Genomic DNA, 24,175 nt, shown 5'->3' on the forward strand with positions numbered 1-24,175 from the left:
CATATTCATTTTCCAACTATATGACAGCTTGTACATTGTGGAAAAGTGAGCTTTCATACATAAAATGGTATTTTCTCATTCAAATTTATTATTCCATTTAGAACTAGGAAGTGAACTAATCATTTTCAAAAGTCAGAATAAAATGTCAGCTTGTGATCATCTGGACTGGTAAATAAATCAGTTGAATAAAATAAGTTTATTTAATGTTCATTGTTTTATTTTTAAAAAAACTCAAATCTTACAAGGTTTGGTTTTCTGAGTTTGCATCTTCTAAATGATGGAGTAAATCACTTAATAATGTACTATCTACTTCCTTTAAGGAAACTCCATCAAAAGAACATTCAAATGTTTGACCAGAATCCTCTGCACATTGAAGATAATAAAAGGTCAGGTGCATTTCTGGGAGCTGATCCCACTTCAGTGATATGTAAGCTAACTTTTCCAGGAGATAGCTAATTAAGGGGAAACCTCTTAATTCAGGGTTTCAGATGAAGATCAGAGGCTGGAGCACATTATATCTTGGCAGCTACAATCCCCTCACACTACAGAACCCACTGCTATTGTGAAGACAGTAGAGGCGTGTCTGTTGTTAAGGGCCAGACACATGGAGCAATAGGGATGTATGGCAGCAACCATCAGTGCTCACGAAGCAAATTGAAGCTTGGCTGCATATGGCAATTGGAGACATCCATTTCAACAATTTTATTTGTCAGCGGCAAGGTTGCGATACGAACAGATGTCTGCTATTTGGTGCCAGTGAGCTCCCTAGTAGCCTAATAGGTCACGGGATTCTGATCTTTGAAGCCATCTCTTCGCTCGACAGGAATTGACACAATTAGAGATAGCGGTCTTTTTTGATCGTCATAACTGGAGTATCATCGTAGTCCACCTCCAGCAAATATGTACAGGGTACTCAATCTGACTTGTAACTGTATAGATTACTGCACAGCCTGTACAACTTTATAATCCAGTCACCAAAGGAGTGGGAAGATTCTGATCTACGTGTGATATTTACTACTATAATGGCTAACATTAATATTTTCTAATCAACCTATTTAGAGATGTTATTACACATCTCTGCTGTGGGTGGAACTTGAACCCGAGCGTCTTGAGACATTTGAACTTATTGGTTAGTACAACATACTTTGCAAAATAAATTCCAGCTGTCTATATTTTATTGTATCAATTTGCTAATTTGTGTTCTATAACAAGAAATAGAAGTAGTGGCAATCCAACAAGTAAACCTTTTACAGTAAATTTAGAAGGACCAAAACCTCCTGTAATGGGCTGAGTACCTCTGCTGGCAGCTTAAATATCTTGCTGTCCACATTCACGACTAGATTAAGCTTTCAATCTGTTTGTACACATATGCATGTCTTCTTTTGTTTTAAGTGTATCTTTTCTAACACCCAGGTGGTGTGCGTGCAGATGTAGGGCACAGCGAAGAACGAGTGCAGAAACCTTTATGCCTGACTTCTATTTTGGAAACTGCATACTTGCTGATCTTGTTATTCATGCTATAGGAATGTTCCCTCTCTTAATTGGTCTTCACTAACTGTATAGGCTTTAGCTTTGGTGCCAGTGATAATTTCAGCATCTGCCCGCAGTACCAGTAGCACTAGATTCAAAGCCCTTCGCCAAGCTTCTATCTTAATTGTTACATTGTCATAGACTTCATAATCAAAGCAGTCATCACTCAGACTGCTACAGGAACTTCTACATGGTATACCGACTTTCACATGTTGCTCCGATAACTCTGAAATGATAGGAAATGTTCCATTACTATCGTGAAGGCACTTTTGCACTTCTGACAAAGCATCTAGTGGTGTTTCATACATGCCAGTATTAAACATAGCAGTCACAAGATACTCAGTCAAGCCATCAGCCAAGGCTTGCAAGACTTGTGATTTGAACAATACTGCAGTTTCTGCAAACCATGAAGAACGATGCGTTCCAATGCAACTCGTTTCATTAATTCCAAGGGTGCAAGGAGAGTTTTTAAGTATTTGCTGCTTTAGATGGCATAGGCAGGCAAGTTCAGTGGCCCCTGCACCAGGAAAGATGCGTCTTTCACTAAGGGCATGTTTTAGACGGTATGCACAAGTCCAGAATTGGTCCACTAATGTCTGCAGCTTACACCTTAAGGGGCTACAAAGCACTACTGTGATCACAGCAGTTGTATATGTATTTATCTGAACAGCAAATCTTTCTCCTAAATTTGGTATATTTCCATGTCCCATTTTCCATAAACATAGATGTGCTCCAGTTCCAACGCAATTCTCTTTTACTTGCGTAATATAAGTTACATGGATGCCTTCCATAGCCTTTGTTAATCTTTGAAATACAGGTTCTTTAACTTCTTGAATAACTAAAATCTTTTCTTGCAGACACTTATTCATTAAATATGGAGATGTTAGTCCTTTCACCAGAATCAAATTAATATGAAATTTATGAAGTATATCCATTGTTCTACATAACCATTCTTCTTCTAAAGTTTTGGAAATGTCCTCAACAGTCTGAGTGACCACTTTTATATCTGAAATTCTGTTGAATCCTGGATGACGGTACTTATCAGTCAAATCTCCACTTATAAATATAGTATGAAGAGGCAAAGTTGCCAAATCCTGGACAATTTCAGACTGATCTTCTGAAATTAATGTGACAAAACCAGGACTAACACAGGACTCATGCTCAGGTGGCCCTGGTAAGAAATACGTAACCAATTTATCAATGTTAAATTCTGGGAGAGGTCTTTTCTTAATAGTTTCTTGCAAAATACTTTGAGTCTGAATTTTGTAAGCCTCTATTGCTAATTTCATCATCCTATGGTTTCCGTGGCTCAATGATAAAGCCAGGGCAGTAAAGCGAGTAGAATCAGCTGGAGTGGAAAAGGAATCCTGTTGAAAACTATTTGACAAATCTGGCAACGCTTCTTCTTGTCTGTTTATATTTGAATTCACAAAGTGTCGGCTCATGTTTATTCTTGCTTTTGCTTGGTTGCGTGTATAACTTGGGTGACCTTGGTCAGAAGAGGCATGAGTAATTATATTACTTGAAAAAGACAACATAGAGGAGCCATGCTCATTGCTAATGCTGTAGTGGTTTCTGGAATTCATTTTTATTGATATATTTGACTGAAAGTGAGCATGTTCCTTTACAACTGATTGCATTTCGTTTGTCGGATGGGTGGGAAAGCTAGTTAAAGTACATGATAATCTATCAGCTTTAATTGTTTGCGACCTTTGTTTACACTGTGAGTTTTCCAAAATGCTGTCTATGGATATCTGACGTGATATTAGTATTTCAAAGCAATGTTCTAGCCCTCCATACATCTCAGATACTATGATCGGAATTGGAATCCCTTGGTTTATGCAATTTAAAACTGCTTTACTCCATGCTCCTGCAAGGAATAGGAGAGTGGATGTTCCACTTTTGTATTGTTTGTGGTGTGCTTGTATTGCTTCATTCAACAACTGTCCTACTGGACAATCCAACTGCAGATTCTCCAGAAGTCTGAAGGCAGAGCAAATCACGATAGTTTCACTAGTCTCATCATCTACAATGAACTTGTACTTTTTTGAGCCAAGCAATGAACTTCCTGATGCAGCCACTGCAGAAATCTGCTCCAGACCGAGGTGAGATTTCTGGTTTAGTAAGCTGCACTGTATTCCAACAGACTGTAAAGAGAAGAGAAAACCAGAATTACACTTAGACAGTCAGAATTTTGTAAATTTAGCCCTTTTCCTCACCCTTTGTTCAATGAAATGGTGGTAACCTGCATCATGGGTATTTGTTGTTGTGATATCAATATATTGTAAGAATGATCACAGTACAATGTCTTGGAGATGCAAATTGTGGGCAATGATTGATGAAGTTGCCTGTACAGCAAAGTACAAAGAATTCAAAACAAAGTTGGGGAAACTGAAGCAAGGAATTTTTAGCGAAGACCTAAAAATAGTATGGTTAACTGAAACATGACGAAATAAAGAACGAGACAGATGTAAATAAAGTCAAGTAACTAAACATATCGATTAAAGATTGATATGGGAGGAATGGGTTTCAGTGCATAGGGATTGGCACTGAGTACTGAAATAGAAGGGAGCTGTTCCAGGCAGACAGGCTTCATGGGAACCATGCAGGTACCAGTGTCCTGCTTAATTAAATAACTAGAGCTGTGGACAGGGCTTTAACCTGATTGGAAGGGGCAGGAGAGGACTAGGGTGGAAGAAGGATACACAGAATCATAGAACCTGCCCCTATCCAGCTTTGCTTGTTAGTGGCTCCCTGACCACATAGGTTTTTCATGGTGGTGGACAATATTGAATAAAATTATTTGCACAATGGTGTTTTCACTGAGTCCTTGCACTTAAACACAAAAACACCCCAAGGGATTCAGAATCTCTTCAGTTCAGGGGACACAACCAGTAAAGAAAAGAAAAATAGAATCATAGAACCCTCACAGTGTAGAGGGACGCCATTTGGTCCATTGAGTCTCCACCAATCCCTCGAACAACATCTTACCCAGACCCAGCACCGTACCATATCCCGTAACCCTGCATTTTCCATGGCTAATCCACACAGCCTGCACATCCCTAGACACTGTGGGCAATTTAGCATGGCATATCCATCAAACCTGCACATCTTTGGACTGTAGGAGGAAACCAGAGCACCCAGAGGAAACCCATGCAGACACAGGGAGAACATAAAGATCAGTCCTCAGCAGAGCCTCACCTTCATCCCCCTACGCTCCCCAAACTCCACACAGTCACCCAAAGGTGGAATCGAATCTGGGTCCCTGGTATTGTAAGACAGTGCTAACCAGTGAGCTACTGTGCTACCCTAACAACACAGAAACAGATGAAAAGGCAGGTAGAGAGGATGACACAACAAATTTACAGAGGGATATGGACAGACTAAGTGAATGAGCAAAAACTAGGCAGATAGAATATAATGTGGAAAATGTACGGTAACCACATGACAGGAAGGATAGAAAACCCAAATCTGAACATTATTTAAATTGAGAAAGGCTGTAGAAAGAAAGCTGAAAAATGTGTTGCTGGAAAAACACAGCAGGTCAGGCAGCATCCAAGGAGCAGGAGCATCGACGTTTCGGGCATAAGCCCTTTTTCAGGAATGAGGAGGGTGTGCCAAGCAGGCTAACATAAAAGGTAGGGAGGAGGGACTTGGGGGAGGGGTGTTGGGAATGCGATAGGTGGAAGGAGGTTAAGGTGAGGGTGATAGGCCGGAGAGGGGGTAGGGGCGGAGAGGTCGGGAAGAAGATTGCAGGTCAAGAAGACGGTGCTGAGTCCGCCGATCTCCGACCCCACGCCCAACCCCGCCTCCACTCCTAGCTCCAGCCCCACACCTGGTTCTAGCTCCCAGCCCTGCCATATTTTCACCATCCCTCCAGACCTCCCCCCTCTCCGATGAAAGATCAGTCCTCAGCAGAGCCTCACCTTCATCCCCCTACGCTCCCGGATTAACGAGTTCAACACGCGGCAAGACATCGAACAATCCTTCCACCGCCTTCGCCTTCACGCCTACTTCTTCAACCAGGATTCTCGCCCACCCTCTGACGACCCCTTCTCCCGCCTCCAACACACTCCAACCACCCGGACACCTTGTGCTGGCTCTTACCCACCCTCAATCTCTTCATAGCCAACTGCCGGCGCGACATTGACTGCCTCAACCTGTCCACCCCTCTTACCCACTCCAACCTCTCACCCTCGCAACATGCAGCCCTCCACTCCCTCTGCTCCAACCCCAACCTCACTATCAAACTAGCAGATAAGGGAGGCGCGGTGGTAGTTTGTCACACCGATCTGTACATTGCTGAGGCTAAACGCCAGCTCGCGGACACCTCCTCCTACTGCCCCCTTGACCATGACCCCGCCTCCCACCACCAAACCATCATCTCCCATACCATCCATAAACTCATCCCCTCTGGGGATCTCCCATCCACCGCCTCCAACCTCATCGTCCCACAACTCCACACCGCATGTTTCTACCTCCTGCCCAAAATCCACTAACCTGACTGCCCCGGCCGACCCATTGTCTCCGCCTGCTCCTGCCCCACCGAACTCATCTCTGCATAACTCGACACGGTCCTGTCCCCCTTAGACCAAGAACTCCCACCTACGTTCGAGACACCACCCACGCCCTCCAGTTCCTCCATGATTTTCGCTTACCCAGCCCCCAACACCGTATCTTCACCATGGACATCCAGTCTCTATACACCTCCATCCCCCATCACGAAGGACTCAAAGCCCTACGGTGAGGGGGGGGGGGGGGGGGGGGGGGGGGTGAGGGGGGGGAGAGAGAGAGGAAGGGGGGAAGAGAGAGAGGAAGGGGGGAAGAGAGAGAGGAAGGGGGGAAGAGAGAGAGGAAGGGGGGAAGAGAGAGAGGAAGGGGGGAAGAGAGAGAGGAAGGGGGGAAGAGAGAGAGGAAGGGGGGAAGAGAGAGAGGAAGGGGGGAAGAGAGAGAGGAAGGGGGGAAGAGAGAGAGGAAGGGGGGAAGAGAGAGAGGAAGGGGGGAAGAGAGAGAGGAAGGGGGGAAGAGAGAGAGGAAGGGGGGAAGAGAGAGAGGAAGGGGGGAAGAGAGAGAGGAAGGGGGGAAGAGAGAGAGGAAGGGGGGAAGAGAGAGAGGAAGGGGGGAAGAGAGAGAGGAAGGGGGGAAGAGAGAGAGGAAGGGGGGAAGAGAGAGAGGAAGGGGGGAAGAGAGAGAGGAAGGGGGGAAGAGAGAGAGGAAGGGGGGAAGAGAGAGAGGAAGGGGGGAAGAGAGAGAGGAAGGGGGGAAGAGAGAGAGGAAGGGGGGAAGAGAGAGAGGAAGGGGGGAAGAGAGAGAGGAAGGGGGGAAGAGAGAGAGGAAGGGGGGAAGAGAGAGAGGAAGGGGGGAAGAGAGAGAGGAAGGGGGGAAGAGAGAGAGGAAGGGGGGAAGAGAGAGAGGAAGGGGGGAAGAGAGAGAGGAAGGGGGGAAGAGAGAGAGGAAGGGGGGAAGAGAGAGAGGAAGGGGGGAAGAGAGAGAGGAAGGGGGGAAGAGAGAGAGGAAGGGGGGAAGAGAGAGAGGAAGGGGGGAAGAGAGAGAGGAAGGGGGGAAGAGAGAGAGGAAGGGGGGAAGAGAGAGAGGAAGGGGGGAAGAGAGAGAGGAAGGGGGGAAGAGAGAGAGGAAGGGGGGAAGAGAGAGAGGAAGGGGGGAAGAGAGAGAGGAAGGGGGGAAGAGAGAGAGGAAGGGGGGAAGAGAGAGAGGAAGGGGGGAAGAGAGAGAGGAAGGGGGGAAGAGAGAGAGGAAGGGGGGAAGAGAGAGAGGAAGGGGGGAAGAGAGAGAGGAAGGGGGGAAGAGAGAGAGGAAGGGGGGAAGAGAGAGAGGAAGGGGGGAAGAGAGAGAGGAAGGGGGGAAGAGAGAGAGGAAGGGGGGAAGAGAGAGAGGAAGGGGGGAAGAGAGAGAGGAAGGGGGGAAGAGAGAGAGGAAGGGGGGAAGAGAGAGAGGAAGGGGGGAAGAGAGAGAGGAAGGGGGGAAGAGAGAGAGGAAGGGGGGAAGAGAGAGAGGAAGGGGGGAAGAGAGAGAGGAAGGGGGGAAGAGAGAGAGGAAGGGGGGAAGAGAGAGAGGAAGGGGGGAAGAGAGAGAGGAAGGGGGGAAGAGAGAGAGGAAGGGGGGAAGAGAGAGAGGAAGGGGGGAAGAGAGAGAGGAAGGGGGGAAGAGAGAGAGGAAGGGGGGAAGAGAGAGAGGAAGGGGGGAAGAGAGAGAGGAAGGGGGGAGAGAGAGAGGAAGGGGGGAGAGAGAGAGGAAGGGGGGAGAGAGAGAGGAAGGGGGGAGAGAGAGAGGAAGGGGGGAGAGAGAGAGGAAGGGGGGAGAGAGAGAGGAAGGGGGGAGAGAGAGAGGAAGGGGGGAGAGAGAGAGGAAGGGGGGAGAGAGAGAGGAAGGGGGGAGAGAGAGAGGAAGGGGGGAGAGAGAGAGGAAGGGGGGAGAGAGAGAGGAAGGGGGGAGAGAGAGAGGAAGGGGGGAGAGAGAGAGGAAGGGGGGAGAGAGAGAGGAAGGGGGGAGAGAGAGAGGAAGGGGGGAGAGAGAGAGGAAGGGGGGAGAGAGAGAGGAAGGGGGGAGAGAGAGAGGAAGGGGGGAGAGAGAGAGGAAGGGGGGAGAGAGAGAGGAAGGGGGGAGAGAGAGAGGAAGGGGGGAGAGAGAGAGGAAGGGGGGAGAGAGAGAGGAAGGGGGGAGAGAGAGAGGAAGGGGGGAGAGAGAGAGGAAGGGGGGAGAGAGAGAGGAAGGGGGGAGAGAGAGAGGAAGGGGGGAGAGAGAGAGGAAGGGGGGAGAGAGAGAGGAAGGGGGGAGAGAGAGAGGAAGGGGGGAGAGAGAGAGGAAGGGGGGAGAGAGAGAGGAAGGGGGGAGAGAGAGAGGAAGGGGGGAGAGAGAGAGGAAGGGGGGAGAGAGAGAGGAAGGGGGGAGAGAGAGAGGAAGGGGGGAGAGAGAGAGGAAGGGGGGAGAGAGAGAGGAAGGGGGGAGAGAGAGAGGAAGGGGGGAGAGAGAGAGGAAGGGGGGAGAGAGAGAGGAAGGGGGGAGAGAGAGAGGAAGGGGGGAGAGAGAGAGGAAGGGGGGAGAGAGAGAGGAAGGGGGGAGAGAGAGAGGAAGGGGGGAGAGAGAGAGGAAGGGGGGAGAGAGAGAGGAAGGGGGGAGAGAGAGAGGAAGGGGGGAGAGAGAGAGGAAGGGGGGAGAGAGAGAGGAAGGGGGGAGAGAGAGAGGAAGGGGGGAGAGAGAGAGGAAGGGGGGAGAGAGAGAGGAAGGGGGGAGAGAGAGAGGAAGGGGGGAGAGAGAGAGGAAGGGGGGAGAGAGAGAGGAAGGGGGGAGAGAGAGAGGAAGGGGGGAGAGAGAGAGGAAGGGGGGAGAGAGAGAGGAAGGGGGGAGAGAGAGAGGAAGGGGGGAGAGAGAGAGGAAGGGGGGAGAGAGAGAGGAAGGGGGGAGAGAGAGAGGAAGGGGGGAGAGAGAGAGGAAGGGGGGAGAGAGAGAGGAAGGGGGGAGAGAGAGAGGAAGGGGGGAGAGAGAGAGGAAGGGGGGAGAGAGAGAGGAAGGGGGGAGAGAGAGAGGAAGGGGGGAGAGAGAGAGGAAGGGGGGAGAGAGAGAGGAAGGGGGGAGAGAGAGAGGAAGGGGGGAGAGAGAGAGGAAGGGGGGAGAGAGAGAGGAAGGGGGGAGAGAGAGAGGAAGGGGGGAGAGAGAGAGGAAGGGGGGAGAGAGAGAGGAAGGGGGGAGAGAGAGAGGAAGGGGGGGAGAGAGAGAGGAAGGGGGGAGAGAGAGAGGAAGGGGGGAGAGAGAGAGGAAGGGGGGAGAGAGAGAGGAAGGGGGGAGAGAGAGAGGAAGGGGGGAGAGAGAGAGGAAGGGGGGAGAGAGAGAGGAAGGGGGGAGAGAGAGAGGAAGGGGGGAGAGAGAGAGGAAGGGGGGAGAGAGAGAGGAAGGGGGGAGAGAGAGAGGAAGGGGGGAGAGAGAGAGGAAGGGGGGAGAGAGAGAGGAAGGGGGGAGAGAGAGAGGAAGGGGGGAGAGAGAGAGGAAGGGGGGAGAGAGAGAGGAAGGGGGAGAGAGAGAGGAAGGGGGGAGAGAGAGAGGAAGGGGGGAGAGAGAGAGGAAGGGGGGAGAGAGAGAGGAAGGGGGGAGAGAGAGAGGAAGGGGGGAGAGAGAGAGGAAGGGGGGAGAGAGAGAGGAAGGGGGGAGAGAGAGAGGAAGGGGGGAGAGAGAGAGGAAGGGGGGAGAGAGAGAGGAAGGGGGGAGAGAGAGAGGAAGGGGGGAGAGAGAGAGGAAGGGGGGAGAGAGAGAGGAAGGGGGGAGAGAGAGAGGAAGGGGGGAGAGAGAGAGGAAGGGGGGAGAGAGAGAGGAAGGGGGGAGAGAGAGAGGAAGGGGGGAGAGAGAGAGGAAGGGGGGAGAGAGAGAGGAAGGGGGGAGAGAGAGAGGAAGGGGGGAGAGAGAGAGGAAGGGGGGAGAGAGAGAGGAAGGGGGGAGAGAGAGAGGAAGGGGGGAGAGAGAGAGGAAGGGGGGAGAGAGAGAGGAAGGGGGGAGAGAGAGAGGAAGGGGGGAGAGAGAGAGGAAGGGGGGGAGAGAGAGGAAGGGGGGGAGAGAGAGGAAGGGGGGGAGAGAGAGGAAGGGGGGGAGAGAGAGGAAGGGGGGGAGAGAGAGGAAGGGGGGGAGAGAGAGGAAGGGGGGGAGAGAGAGGAAGGGGGGGGAGAGAGAGGAAGGGGGGGAGAGAGAGGAAGGGGGGGAGAGAGAGGAAGGGGGGGAGAGAGAGGAAGGGGGGGAGAGAGAGGAAGGGGGGGAGAGAGAGGAAGGGGGGGAGAGAGAGGAAGGGGGGGAGAGAGAGGAAGGGGGGGAGAGAGAGGAAGGGGGGGAGAGAGAGGAAGGGGGGGAGAGAGAGGAAGGGGGGGAGAGAGAGGAAGGGGGGGAGAGAGAGGAAGGGGGGGAGAGAGAGGAAGGGGGGGAGAGAGAGGAAGGGGGGGAGAGAGAGGAAGGGGGGGAGAGAGAGGAAGGGGGGGAGAGAGAGGAAGGGGGGGAGAGAGAGGAAGGGGGGGAGAGAGAGGAAGGGGGGGAGAGAGAGGAAGGGGGGGAGAGAGAGGAAGGGGGGGAGAGAGAGGAAGGGGGGGAGAGAGAGGAAGGGGGGGAGAGAGAGGAAGGGGGGGAGAGAGAGGAAGGGGGGGAGAGAGAGGAAGGGGGGGAGAGAGAGGAAGGGGGGGAGAGAGAGGAAGGGGGGGAGAGAGAGGAAGGGGGGAGAGAGAGGAAGGGGGAGAGAGAGGAAGGGGGAGAGAGAGGAAGGGGGAGAGAGGGGAAGGGGGAGAGAGGGGAAGGGGGAGAGAGGGGAAGGGGGAGAGAGGGGAAGGGGGAGAGAGGGGAAGGGGGAGAGAGGGGAAGGGGGAGAGAGGGGAAGGGGGAGAGAGGGGAAGGGGGAGAGAGGGGAAGGGGGAGAGAGGGGAAGGGGGAGAGAGGGGAAGGGGGAGAGAGGGGAAGGGGGAGAGAGGGGAAGGGGGAGAGAGGGGAAGGGGGAGAGAGGGGAAGGGGGAGAGAGGGGAAGGGGGAGAGAGGGGAAGGGGGAGAGAGGGGAAGGGGGAGAGAGGGGAAGGGGGAGAGAGGGAGAGGAAGGGGGAGAGAGAGAGAGGAAGGGGGAGAGAGAGAGAGGAAGGGGGAGAGAGAGAGAGGAAGGGGGAGAGAGAGAGAGGAAGGGGGAGAGAGAGAGAGGAAGGGGGAGAGAGAGAGAGGAAGGGGGAGAGAGAGAGAGGAAGGGGGAGAGAGAGAGAGGAAGGGGGAGAGAGAGAGAGGAAGGGGGAGAGAGAGAGAGGAAGGGGGAGAGAGAGAGAGGAAGGGGGAGAGAGAGAGAGGAAGGGGGAGAGAGAGAGAGGAAGGGGGAGAGTGAGAGAGGAAGGGGGAGAGAGAGAGAGGAAGGGGGAGAGAGAGAGAGGAAGGGGGAGAGAGAGAGAGGAAGGGGAGAGAGAGAGAGGAAGGGGGAGAGAGAGAGAGGAAGGGGGAGAGAGAGAGAGGAAGGGGGAGAGAGAGAGAGGAAGGGGGAGAGAGAGAGAGGAAGGGGGAGAGAGAGAGAGGAAGGGGGAGAGAGAGAGAGAGGAAGGGGGAGAGAGAGAGAGGAAGGGGGAGAGAGAGAGAGGAAGGGGGAGAGAGAGAGAGGAAGGGGGAGAGAGAGAGAGGAAGGGGGAGAGAGAGAGAGGAAGGGGGAGAGAGAGAGAGGAAGGGGGAGAGAGAGAGAGGAAGGGGGAGAGAGAGAGAGGAAGGGGGAGAGAGAGAGAGGAAGGGGGAGAGAGAGAGAGGAAGGGGGAGAGAGAGAGAGGAAGGGGGAGAGAGAGAGAGGAAGGGGGAGAGAGAGGGAGTGGGGAGAGAGGGTGTGCGTGCGCGAGACACAGAGGGGAGGGAGAGAAAGAGTGTGAGGGAGGGAGAGAGACAGACAGAATGAGGGGGATGAGTAGAGAGAGGGTGCGAGGGAGAGAGAGAGAGAGAGAGAGAGAGAGAGAGAGAGAGAGAGAGAGAGAGAGAGAGAATGTGAGGGTGGGGGAATGACAGAGTGTCTCTCTCTCTCTCTCTCACAGGGAGACAGTGTGTGAGGGAGAGAGTTTGAAGCAGAGAGTGAGTGTGAGGGAGGGAGAAAGAATGTGAAGGTGGGAGAGAGAGAGGTGGGGGACAGAGAGAATGTGTGAGGGAGAGAGACGGGGCAGAGAGAAAGAGTGAGTGTGAGAGAGTGAGTGAGACAGAGGAAAAGAGAGTGAGACAGAGGGAGGGAGAGAGAGTGTGAGGGTGGGAGAGAGAAAATGTGGGGAGGGAAGACTAGAAAATGTAGGGTGGGGTAGAGAGAAAGAAAGGCAGAGAGGAAAGAGAGAGAAGAGAGAGAGAGACAGAGAGAGAGAGAGAAAGACAGAGTTAGGGGGAGCGGGAGAAGTGAGAGAGAGAGAGACAGACAGACAGACAGAGAGAGAGAGAGAGAGAGAGAGAGAGACAGACAGAGTTAGGGGGAGTGAGAGAAGTGAGAGAGAGAGACAGTATGGATAGAGAGAGAGACAGACAGACAGACAGAGAGACAGTGTGAGGGATAGGGTAGGGGGAGAGAGAGAGAGAGAGAGAGAGAGAGAGGAGTGTATGAGACAGAGAAAGAGAGACAGAGAAAGAGAGACAGAGAAAGAGAGACAGAGAAAGAAAGAGAGAGCTATAGCTGTCACACTATATTCTGCATTCCGTTCTATTTTCCTGATGTACTTATGCAAGGTATGATTTGTCCGGTTAGCACGCAAAATGGTACTTCTCACTGTATCTCAGTACATGTGACAATAATAAATCAAATGAAAATTAACGTAAAGACTTAGACAAACTAATACTAAGATAGAAAGATTCCACATTGATGGAGATGAAAATTGAGAAGAGATCCATTATGTTCTAGGTGTATTCCACAGACAACAAACTAGTGGAAGAAGAAATATGCAAGTAAATCTACGAAGTAATAAAGGCATTGAATAGTAATCATATGAGATCATATATAACTCCGCACAAATAGGAAGAACAGATAGGTAAAGGGAAAAGTGAATGGAAGTTTAAACTATGTATAGCACTTCCTTTTTATCCAGTATGTAAGAAGTCCAACGAAAAAACAAAGCACTGCCAGTAATGGGAAATAAACTAGACTCGATAAGAGTAGCAAATTTAGGAGGAAAACTTGGCACAATAATGATGATAAAATTATAAGGTTTAAGATAAAATAAAAAGGGCACAAATAAACTTAAGGTAACCAAAGCAATACAAAATATAATATAAAAAACAGCAGTGGGAAAAAGGCTTAACAGTTCAGAAGAAATATCATTCATTAAAATGCCAGAACTAGCCAATACTGAGATGTGAGAAGAATAAGGACAGGTTTAAAATTAAAACTGAAGTAAATGATAACAAATTAGACCATAAGGTAGAGAAGCAGAATCCATTAAGCCTGCTCCACCATTCGATCATGGCTAATGTTTCTCAACCCCATTTTCCTGTCAGCTCCCCATAACCCTTGATCGCCTTTCCAATCTAGAAAACCACCTAGCTCTACCTTAAAGAGGCTCAATGACTTGGCCTCCACAGCCCTTTGCAGCAATGAGTTCCACAGACTCACCACTCTCTGGCTGAAGACATTTCTTCTCATCTCAGTTCTCAAGGGTTGTTGCTTCATTCTGAGGCTGTGCCCTTGTCCTAGTCTCTCCTGCTAGTGGGCACATCTTCTCTAGGTTCACTCTATCCAGATCTCTCAGCATTCTGTAAACACAAATGAGATTTCCGTTTCCCCCCTCCCCATCCATCCTTCTAAGCGCCATTGAGAACAGACACAGAGTTCTCAACTGTTGCTTGTACGACATGCCTTCATTCCTGGAATCATTCTGGTGAACCTTCCCTGCATCCCTCCAAGGCCAGTATATCCTTCCTTAGATACGGGGCTCAAAACTGCTCACAATATTCCAAATGCAGTCAGACCAGAATCTTATAAAGTCTCAGCAGTATATCCCTGTTCCCCTGTTCTTGTACTCTAGGACCTCTTGAAATTAATGCTAACGTTGCATTTGCCTTCCTAACTGCCAAGTGAACCTGTAATTTAACCTTAAGAGAATCCTGAACTGTGTTATGAAGATGTGGGTGCACGGTACCTTTAAAGAGTTAAAAGCTAGCAGAACTACATGATACAGCACCAGGTGTTCTGAACAAAATATAATGTAACCTTTTCGTTTAGTAGCTAGGGTAACTGGCTGCGGACAAAACAGATTCGAATTAGGCCAATCAGTTTAAATTATACCCTGATAAATACCAAACTCCAATCCAGTTTGAATTTAGTATATTGACAATCTTAAAAGCAAATGGCACAATCTGATGCTTTGGGTATAAGACTGGAGAAAATTGAACAGTTGGGAGAAGAGCTGCCAAGCCACCAGCATCTGCAGACTGCTGGAGAATAGCTCTCTTAAAGGTACTTTTATCGATCAGTGACCTGTAAAACAGAAATCCCTAAGAAGATGATAGAGGAAGAGAAGATTTGACATCTGGCTGGTTTTGAAAACTTGAAATTTTGGTAAATCTTAATCGGGGGTTTTATCAGACTAGTATTGTAGAAGGGGAAGGTAAAAGATAGGTTCGAGGAAGGAGTTGTAAATAGTTGTTAGTTCATTATTCTTTGTTATGTCTTAAGAAATAAAGTTGTTAATTTTTATCTCAAATAGTTCTTGGCCTCTCAAAGTTTCACAGATTACTGCACGGGATAAATCTTTTCTGTGCTGCTGGTTTAAAGTAAGCAAGAAGGTTTACCCTGTGTCGTAACAACAGGAACTTCCCAAGTCCTTTTGTGTTTCAGATTTCCAAAGCCTTGCCCCATTTACAAAATAGTCTACACCTCTATCCTTCCTACCAAAGTGTATAATCTCACATTTTCCCACACTAGATTCCATCTGCCACTTTTTTGCCCTTTTTTAAAGTTTTTCCCAGTCCTTCTGCAGCTTTCCCAGTTCCTCAACATTACCTGTCCCTCCACTGATCTTTGTGTCATCTGCAAACTTTGTAATACCCTCAGTTCCTTTGTCCAGATTGTTAATGTATAACGTGAACAGTTGTGGTTTCAACACAGATCCCTGTGGAACTTCACTTGCTGTCATCCTGAAAAATATCACTTTATCCAACTCTCTGCCTTCAGCCAGTCAGTTAATGCTCTATCCATGCTAGTTCCTTGCCCCTAACACCATGGGTTCTTGCCTTATTTAGCAGTCTCCTGTATAGCACCTTGTCAAAGGCTTTCTGGAAACCCAAATAATCATTTCCACTTGCTCTTCTTTGTCTAACTTTATTGTTATCGCCTCAAGGAGTACTAACAGATTTCTCAGGCATGACCTCCCATTGATGAAGCTGTGCTGACTCAGCTCTATTTTACCATGCACTTCCAAGTACTCTGCAATCTCATACTTAATAATGGACTCTAAAATTTTACCAATGATCAAAGTCAGGCTAACCAGCCTATAATTTTGGCCTGTATATGGAAGTGCACGGTAAAATAAAGCTGAGACAGCACAGCTTCATCAAGGGGAGGTTATGACTGACAAATTTGTTAGAATTCTTTGAGAAGGTAACAAAGGTTAGAGGGTTTGCACTATATCGAAAGGCTAAACAGGCTGCGGCTATTTTCCCTGGAGCATCAGAGGCAGAGGGGTGACCTTATAGACAATAGACAATAGGTGCGGGAGTAGGCCATTCAGCCCTTCGAGCCTGCACCGTCATTCAATATAATCATGGCTGATCATTCCTAATCAGTATCCTGTTCCTGCCTTATCTCCATAACCCTTGATTCCACTATCTTTGAGAGCTCTATCCAACTCTTTCTTAAATGAATCCAGAGAGTGGGCCTCCATTGCCCTCTGGGGCAGAGCATTCCACACAGCCACCACTCTCTGGGTGAACAAGTTTCTCCAGAGCTCTGTCCTAAATGGTCTACCCCGTATTTTTAAGCTGTGTCCTCTGGTTCGGCACTCACCCATCAGTGGAAATATGTTTCCTACTGCCAGACTGTCCAATCCTTTCATAATCTTATACGTCTCAATCAGATCCCCTCTCGGTCTTCGAAACTCAAGGGTATACAAGCCCAGTCGCTTCAGTCTTTCAGTGTAAGGTAATCCTGCCATTCCAGGAATTGACCTCGTGAATCTACGCTGCACTCCCTCAATAGCCAGAATGTCTTTTCTCAAATTTGGAGACCAGAACTGCACACAGTACTCCAGGTGTGGTCTCACCAGGGCCCTGGTGAGATTTTAAAGGAGTCTATAAAATCATAAGGGGCATGGTTAAGGTGAATAGTCAAGGTCTTTTCACCAGGGTAGAGGATTCCAAAACTAGAGGGCTTAGGCTTTAGGTGAGAGGGGAAAGATTTAACAGGGACCCAAGGGACACCTTTTTCATACACAGGGTGATGCATATATGGAATGAGATGCCAGAAAAAGTGGTGGAGGTTGGTACAATTACAATATCCAAAAGGCATCTGGATGGGTATATGAATATGAAAGGTTTAAGAGGGATATGGGCCAAATGTTGACAAATGGGACTAGATTAATTTAGGATATATGGTCGACCTGGATTACTTGGACCAAAAGGTCTGTTTTCCTGCTGGAAATCTCTGTGATCTAAGTGGTCCAAAGTCCATTCTTGCCTCTCTCATCTTTTATATATTTGAAAGAAATATTTTATATTACTAGCTAGTTTACCATCATATTTCAACTTCTTCCCCCCTTATTGCTTTTTTAAAGTTGTCTTCTGCTGGTTTTTAAAGGTTTCCCAATCGTTTGGCTTCCCACTAATCTTCATTATATTATACTCTTTTTATCTAGCTTTAATGCTGTCTCTGTCTTTCCTCATCTACCATGGTTGTCTCATCCTTTTTTAGGATGTTTCTTTTTCCTTGGGACGAATTGCTGCTGTGCCCTCTGATTTATCCTCAGAAACTCCTGCCAATATTGACCAACTATCTTCCTTTCAGTTGTGAGGAAGGGTCACTGGACCCGAAACATTAACTCTGATTTCTGATCACAGATGCTGCCAGATCTGCTGAGCTTTTCCAGCAACATTATTTTTGTTCCACCATCTTGCCTGCTCAGCTCCCCTTCCAATCAACTCCGGCTAGGTTTCCTCATGTCTTTGTAGTTAACTTTACGCAATTGTAATACTTTTAGATCTAATTTCAGCTTCTTCCTCTCAAACTGCAGGGTAAATTCAATAATGCTATGGTTACTGCTCCCTAGGAGTTCTTTTGTCTAAAGCTTTCAATCAAGTTTGCCTCATTACACATCACCAAATTCAGAATTGCCTGTTCTCTAGTAGATTCTATCACAAGGTGCTCCAAACAAAAAAATTTGTAGACATTCCACAAATTGTTTTCTGGGATCTGCTACTAACCTCATTTTCCTAGTTTACCCGCATATTGAAGTCCGCATGATTATTGTAATAGCACCTTTCTTACATGCCTTCATTTATCTCCTGATTTATTTTCTGCTTCAAATCCTGACTATTGCTAAGAGGCCTGTACATAACGCCCGTCAGGGTCTTTTCTATTCAAAAGGGCCACAACACATTGCAGTACACCAGAACTGCAAAAAGAAGAAGAGGAACACCTATACAAGGTATTCGCCAAAAACGGATACCCGTGCAACTTCATCAACAGATGCCTAAGAGAAAGACCACGGAACGAGGACATACCACAACCAAAAGGACTAGCCACACTACCATACATCAGGAGCATCTTGGAACTAACAGCCAGACTACTGCGACCCCTAGGACTCATAACGGCACACAAACCAACAGCCACGCTCAGACAACAACTCACCAGAACGAAGGACCCGATACCCAACATGAGCAAGATGAATGTAGTGTACAAAATACCATGCAAGGACTGCACTAATCACTATATAGGACAAACAGGAAGACAGCTAACAATCCGCATACATGAACATCAACTAGCCACGAAACGACACGACCAGCTATCCTTAGTAGCCACACACACAGACAACAAACAACATGAATTCGACTGGGACAACACTACTATCATAGGGCAAGCCAGACAGAGAACAGCCAGGGAATTCCTAGAGGCATGGCATTCATCCACAAACTCCATCAACAAACACATCGACCTGGACCCAATATACCAACCACTACAGCGGACAGCTGAAACTGACAACCGGAAGCGGCAGGGACAGACCACTATAAACACCGGAGGAAACATCAAAGAAGCGCTTCGCAGGAGGCTCCCAAGCACTGATGATGTCGCCTAGCCAGGGGACGAAACGTTTGCAACAAAAACTTCCAGCTCGGCGAACAGAACCACAACAACGAGCACCCGAGCTACAAATCTTCGCACAAACTTCGAGGGTCTTTTCTCCTTTGTGGTTCCTCAATTTTACACTTAGATTCTATGCCTTTTGGCCCTATATTGCTCTTTGTCGATTTAATTTAATTTGTAATTGACAAGGCAACCATCTCCCCCGCAAGTACCGTGCATCTGCCTCTCCCCTCAAGATCCCAGCCACGATCCCCTTGTAGCCATGTCTCTGTGGTGCCCACAACATCGTACCAGCCAATTTCAATCTGTGCTAGAAGTTTGTTTACCTTTCTTTGTTTACTGTAAGCATTTAAGTATAACATCCTCTGTCCGCTATTGACTACCGCCCTTCTTATTGTCCCTTTCACTTGTCCCCTATCTGCTACACCTGAAGTTAAATTCCTGACCCCTTGCAAATGCTCTGTCCTATTATTTGTTCTGGATACTTTTATAGCCTCTCCTGAGTCTAAACAATTAGGAATGCAAATGATAGTCCTCTGTTCTCAATCATCACAAAATAAATTGCCATCCTGCAAAGATGACGACCATTGCTTGGGAGGTGTACCCGTGGACAGCAGCTCACAAAATCCTGCTGGTGTCATCAAAAGGTCCATGTAAGTAATTAGAGATGAGGAACTTCAGGAGTGTGGCAACCTTGAGGTCCACTGGCATTGCATGTCCACCTTGCCAACTGGGAACAAGATCTTGCTCCAAAACAGTGCTCTGACAGAAGAAATTTCTCCTCATCTGGGTCTTAAATGGAAGTCTTCTTATTTTGACTCCTATTTATAGATTCCCTCAAAAGGGGAAATATCTTTGCAGCATCTACCCTCTTATTCAAGACATTATCTCTTGTACAAGGTCAATATCCTTAACCTTTCCTCATAAAATAATCTCTTTATCACAGAAGTCAGCCTATTGAATCTTCTCTGAGCCTGAGCACGATTTACTCACTTTTATCTTAAGCTCTGTTGCAATAAAGGCCAATCACTTTTCTACTTATTTACTGTATCTCCATAGCAACATTTTGAGATTCATGCATGAGGTCACCCAGATACCTTTTCAGCATTTTGCAGTGAACCTCCACTAAATGCTCTGTTATCTTAGCTAAAGTGTACAGCCTAACATTTTTCTACATTTCACCTCTCCATTTGCCATTTTATCTCTGACTCATTATTCCTACTTACATATTCCTTTGCAGGCTCTTTGCACCAGTTTGTAGAGCTGTAGCTTAGAACCTTTGTTAAGAAACAAGAATGGCAACAGTAGTAGATAATATCACCAGTTGCACAGAAGCAAATTGTATCAAAGCAATTTCAGATAACAGAGTTGAATGCATGCTTAGAATAAATAGATTTCATTCCTGGGACTCTGGCAAATTGTATAACTGAGGCTGTAGAAAAGACTTTCAACTACTTGGAATGGGGTTTGCATGAGGGGAAGGTTTGAGAAGATAAACAGAAAGAACAAGACAAATGTCTTGATTGCATGATGGGAATACATTGACAATAACCAGAGTGTGGCAGGAAAGAATGGAGTGTACAAACATAAGAATGCACCAGCAAATAAGGTCAGTTGGTATAAGTTGTAAAGAGACAGAAGTAAAGGCTCTTTAGCATAAATAAAAATAAATCGTTATGATACAGCACAACTGTAGCAACCATTCATTTGGTTTCCTCGTTCAAATCATTGATTTAGATTGAGGTCTTAGCACTCTTTGAGGATGTAAAAGCAGAAAAGGGAAGTCAGTATTTGATTTTCTAAAGGCATTTAATAAGGCTACCATCCATAGGATTATTACAAGATAAGAGCTTATGGTGTTGGGGGTATTTGGCTAACCAACGGAAAACAGAATAAGGATAAATGAGTCAATTTGAACTTGGCAAACTAATTGATGAATGATCGCTCTAGGACATACACTGTCTCCAGTAATCATCAATGCCACTGTACTATTTGCTGAACGCCTCTTTTCAGGAATATTTGGTATCCAGTCACGTCCTTTTCATAGCCAGATCTCTGGTTCATATTCTCCCTCAGCTATGCCCGTCTGAAACTCCCCAACATTCTTCACCACACTGCATGTCCACAGCCACATGCACAGTAAACCTGATTTAGATCTATTGCATCCTTGCTCTGTATGACCCATTTGGTACCTTACTATGTATTACTCTAGTACACGGTGAGTCTTCCAATTCATTGACCACCTTGTTTCCATTCCATAGAACGTAGCTTAAACCCTCCCCAGTTTTCCTTACAATGCACCTTGCAAGGAAATTGGTCTGTTCAGGTGCAGCCCATCTGGCCTGTATAGACTGCACTTCTCCAAATCAGTCCAGAAAGTTCAATTTCCTGCACATTTTCGTCAGTCATGCATTCACCTGCTCTATCTTCCTATTATCTCAAAGAAATACCACTCACGTGCCTACATATCTCACACCCAACCAAGATGGTAGCAGAGTAGCAGGGCTGTATGTGGGGTCTTGCCTAGACCTCATCCACTCCCAATCTGCTTTCGGTATTTTTCTTTTTATTTCTGCTCTTTTTCTTTTGTTTTTCTTTTCTTTGATGGGTTAATTGGCTGCATTGGCGCAGCAGCGAAAGTGGGCTGTGCACAATGGTAGCAGTCTCCCAGCAGTCAGAGTGGCGGTAGTTGATGCCACTCCTCCCATTATTTTGAAGTTGTGGTAGTAGCAGGAAGGACGTCCTCCCAGCAGCCAGAGCTGGCAGCAACCTCTTCAAAATGGAGACACCAGCAAGGCGATATCTTGGATAGGGGTGCCTGGAACTAGGCTCTTAGCATGGTGGCAGCCTGGCCTGGCCAGGCAATGAACCAGGGGACCCCTGTTTTCAGTAGGCCCAGAGAAGGGATCTCCTGGCGCAAACAAAGTGGCAGCTGCAACATGGTAAGCCTGGAGTGGGGTCTCCTAATGTTGGCAAGGTGGCAGCATCATGGTATGCCCAGAGCAGGGAATTATGGCATAATCGAGGCAGCAGTAGAGCCAAGGACTCCTGATTGCAGCCAATGTAGGCCGTGTTATCAGTCAAGGACTCCTGGTTGTAGGGCAAGTTTGGATTCAATATGGGACTCTGCCTTGGCGAGGTGGTCCCAGTGGCAAAAAGATGGCACTTAAAGAGTCGCGACTCATACATTCGTGGGTCCTGCACAGCTGGCAGCGAAGCAGTCGATAGAGTGGCAGCACTGGTGTCGCTGGTGAACTGGCTCAGAATTCATGGTGCAGGTGCCAGAATGGAGATACACTCTCTTTCAGATATATCTTTTTACTCCTCTTTTTAAAAACCTTTTCAAAATGATGCCAGATTGTGGCAACAGTTAAAGCTTTTCACTGTATTCTAAAATATTATTCACTGTAAAATACAAGTGACAAGAAACCATTCAATTCAATTAAGTTCCAAAATTTTAGCTCCCAGATCTAACCTTTGGTTATCTATTGCAGAAAGATGAGGTAAATCTTTTTTTAAAAAAATAGGTTTTCTTTGAGAGCCATTTATAAGTCTGGGATGAATGTAGAGTAATCCACCTGGTGGAGAAGTGAGGGCTGCAGATGCTGGAGATCAGAGCTGAAAACGTGTTGCTGGAAAAGCGCAGCAGGTCAGGCAGCATCCAAGAAACAGGAGAATCGACATTTCAGGCATTCCTGAAGAAGGGCTTATGCCCGAAATGTCGATTCACCTGTCCCTTGGATGCTGCCTGACCTGCTGCGCTTTTCCAGCAACACATTTTCAGCTCTAATCCACCTGGTGGGCCAACTGCCTCTCTATCATATGTCAGTGCTCATGTGACCCTAGAGGGAAAGTATGAAATAAAAACAGAAAATACAAGAAATACTCAGCAGTTCTAGCGGTATCAATGACAGGGAAACAGACTTAATAGGCTTGATTTTCAATAGTTGGCTGAGGGTGGAATGCTGGAATGGTTAGCTCAATTGACTGGATAGCTCATTTGCAAGATAAAAGGATGCCAATAACATAGGTTCAATTCTGGCATTAACGGAGGTTACCATGAAGGACACTCCTTCTCAACCTCTCCTGTTGCCTGAGGCATGATGACCCTCACGGTAAATAACCACCAGTCATCTCTTGCTATGGTCTGGCATGACTGTGGCAAATTTACCTTTTATTTGTGGGGTAAGAGGTTGGATGTTGGCATGCTTTGAAAAAGTGCTCCCAGACAGAGTTTTAAATTTTCAATGCCCCTTCAAAGTGGTTCTCTTTATAGAGATTTTAGGGTGCAGGTTGAGGGATAATACTGAAGAGCATGTTGATGAACTGAAAGGACTGGTGAGTTGAATAACAATATTACTAACATGGTATGCTTTAAGTAGTTTGCCCCCACAACTCATTATTTTCCACATGCTCCTTCCTCCACACCCCAACAGCCAAACAACTGACCCAACTCTCCCCTCAGACAGTCAATCTGCTTTATTCTCTCACCAACTGTGCCATCTCCACTCACTTGATCCTCATTTGTACTTTCCCACAGTGTGAGACTCTCCAATCTACACAGTCCAAGATTTGGGACCGCTTTTTCCCCCCATCCCAGTCAACCAAGTACCAAACAAGGTAGCTTTGAGAATTTGACTTTCTTGGAGACTCAGGTGCAGACCATAGCCAACAGTCCCACCGCTGAGGAGTCAGTATGTATGGATGCTATATGCTTGCATGAACAAAGATATAAGCATAGTGGAAAATGGAAAGTCCCATGCAATATCCCAGTAGTTGCTCGAAATGGTGAACAAAGTTAAAAATCTCACAACACCAAATTATAGTCCAAAAGGTTTAATTGGAATGGGGTAAAAACAATGACTGCAGATGCTGGAAACCAGATTCTGGATTAGCGGTGCTGGAAGAGCACAGCAGTTCAGGCAGCATCCAAGGAGCAACTCCTCGGATGCTGCCTGAACTGCTGTGCTCTTCCAGCACCACTAATCCAGGTTTAATTGGAAGCACACTAGCTTTCAGAGCGTCGCTCCTTCAGCAGGTGGTAGTGGCTAGTGTACTTCCAATTAAACCTGTTGGACTATAACCTGGTGTTGTGTGATTTTTAACTTGGTACACCGCAGTCCAACACCGGCATCTCCAAATTTCGAAATGGTGATCCGAGAGGTCAATGTACAGACACAACGTAAAATTATAGTATGCTCCCTGGGCCAGATGGCGTTCTTGCAATCCCGATCAAAGATTAAATTCAACATTTCTGCTCTAAGACTTTCACCAGAACACAATAACGAGCATATTAACATGGCCAGGTTTGTTAAACTTTCATGTGGATCGCAATTAGATTTTCTATTGGGATATGATCGGATTGGTGACTCCTCACGAAGTGACTTGCAGGTGGAGTTTCTTTCTCATGACGATGCGTCAACTTTCATAGGTCAATTAATACAAAGCGGAGCCCACACCTTCAGGCACCGGGCTGAAGGTCGGTCATTACCTGTGAATAGCCGGCCACCTGCTCCATTCGCTGCGCAGCCGCCTCCTGATCCCAGCTAGTTATCGGGCCAAAATCTCCGTTCTAAACAACGGAAATGACACATCTAAGTTTTTAACCCTCCAGTTAACCACCCAAGTGTTGGCCAAAAAACATATAAATCATTAAACAAAAACCGCCACTAAGACCCGTACAGTTATTGATGTTGGGTAACCGTCTGCGCGCCTGCGGCCTGTTTGAGTGGGTTGCTGCGATACCAAGCGCGCGCCTTCCCCGCCAAAATTGACGTGATTGGTTACGCCCACTCCCGGAGATCATTGGTTCGTTAATCTGCGTCATCACCCAGCCGGCCTGGCACCAGTTTGTGAATGGTCAGCTGGGGTGCCGGTTAAGGT

General features: G+C 47.6%; 1 protein-coding gene across 3 annotated transcripts; it reads right to left on the reverse strand.

Moving 5' to 3' along the window:
* Nucleotides 1–1,157: 1,157 nt before the first annotated feature.
* bbs12 (Bardet-Biedl syndrome 12) lies at nucleotides 1,158–24,031 on the reverse strand. 3 transcript variants are annotated; one of them, XM_043674053.2, is made up of 3 exons: nucleotides 23,975–23,997; nucleotides 23,784–23,864; nucleotides 1,158–3,677 (listed from the first exon to the last, which is right to left on the reverse strand). In XM_043674053.2, exons 2-3 carry the CDS (start codon nucleotides 23,808–23,810, stop codon nucleotides 1,518–1,520), a joined length of 2,187 nt encoding a protein of 728 aa, XP_043529988.1. In that variant the 5' UTR covers nucleotides 23,811–23,864; nucleotides 23,975–23,997; the 3' UTR covers nucleotides 1,158–1,517. The 3 variants fall into 3 exon arrangements, 2 of the variants coding, with proteins under 2 accessions (XP_043529988.1, XP_043529987.2); XR_015753357.1 differs by lacking the exon at nucleotides 1,158–3,677 and adding an exon at nucleotides 15,559–19,569 and having other exon boundaries at nucleotides 23,975–24,031; XM_043674052.2 differs by lacking the exons at nucleotides 23,784–23,864; nucleotides 23,975–23,997 and adding an exon at nucleotides 13,610–15,548.
* Nucleotides 24,032–24,175: the final 144 nt, after the last annotated feature.

The sequence above is a fragment of the Chiloscyllium plagiosum genome, unplaced genomic scaffold (assembly GCF_037043375.1).
Source record: "Chiloscyllium plagiosum isolate Xiang-an unplaced genomic scaffold, Cpla_swu_hap1 HiC_scaffold_36, whole genome shotgun sequence".
Taxonomy (NCBI): domain Eukaryota; kingdom Metazoa; phylum Chordata; class Chondrichthyes; order Orectolobiformes; family Hemiscylliidae; genus Chiloscyllium; species Chiloscyllium plagiosum.

Coding starts and splice junctions, on each gene's coding strand:
- bbs12 (XM_043674052.2), bottom strand. CDS start 13,666: ATGAAGCAACAACCCTTGAGAACTGAGATGAGAAGAAATGTCTTCAGC. Junction 3,678..13,609: donor ATGTCTTCAGCCAGAGAGTG/GTGAGTCTGTGG, acceptor TTCTCTTTACAG/TCTGTTGGAATACAGTGCAG.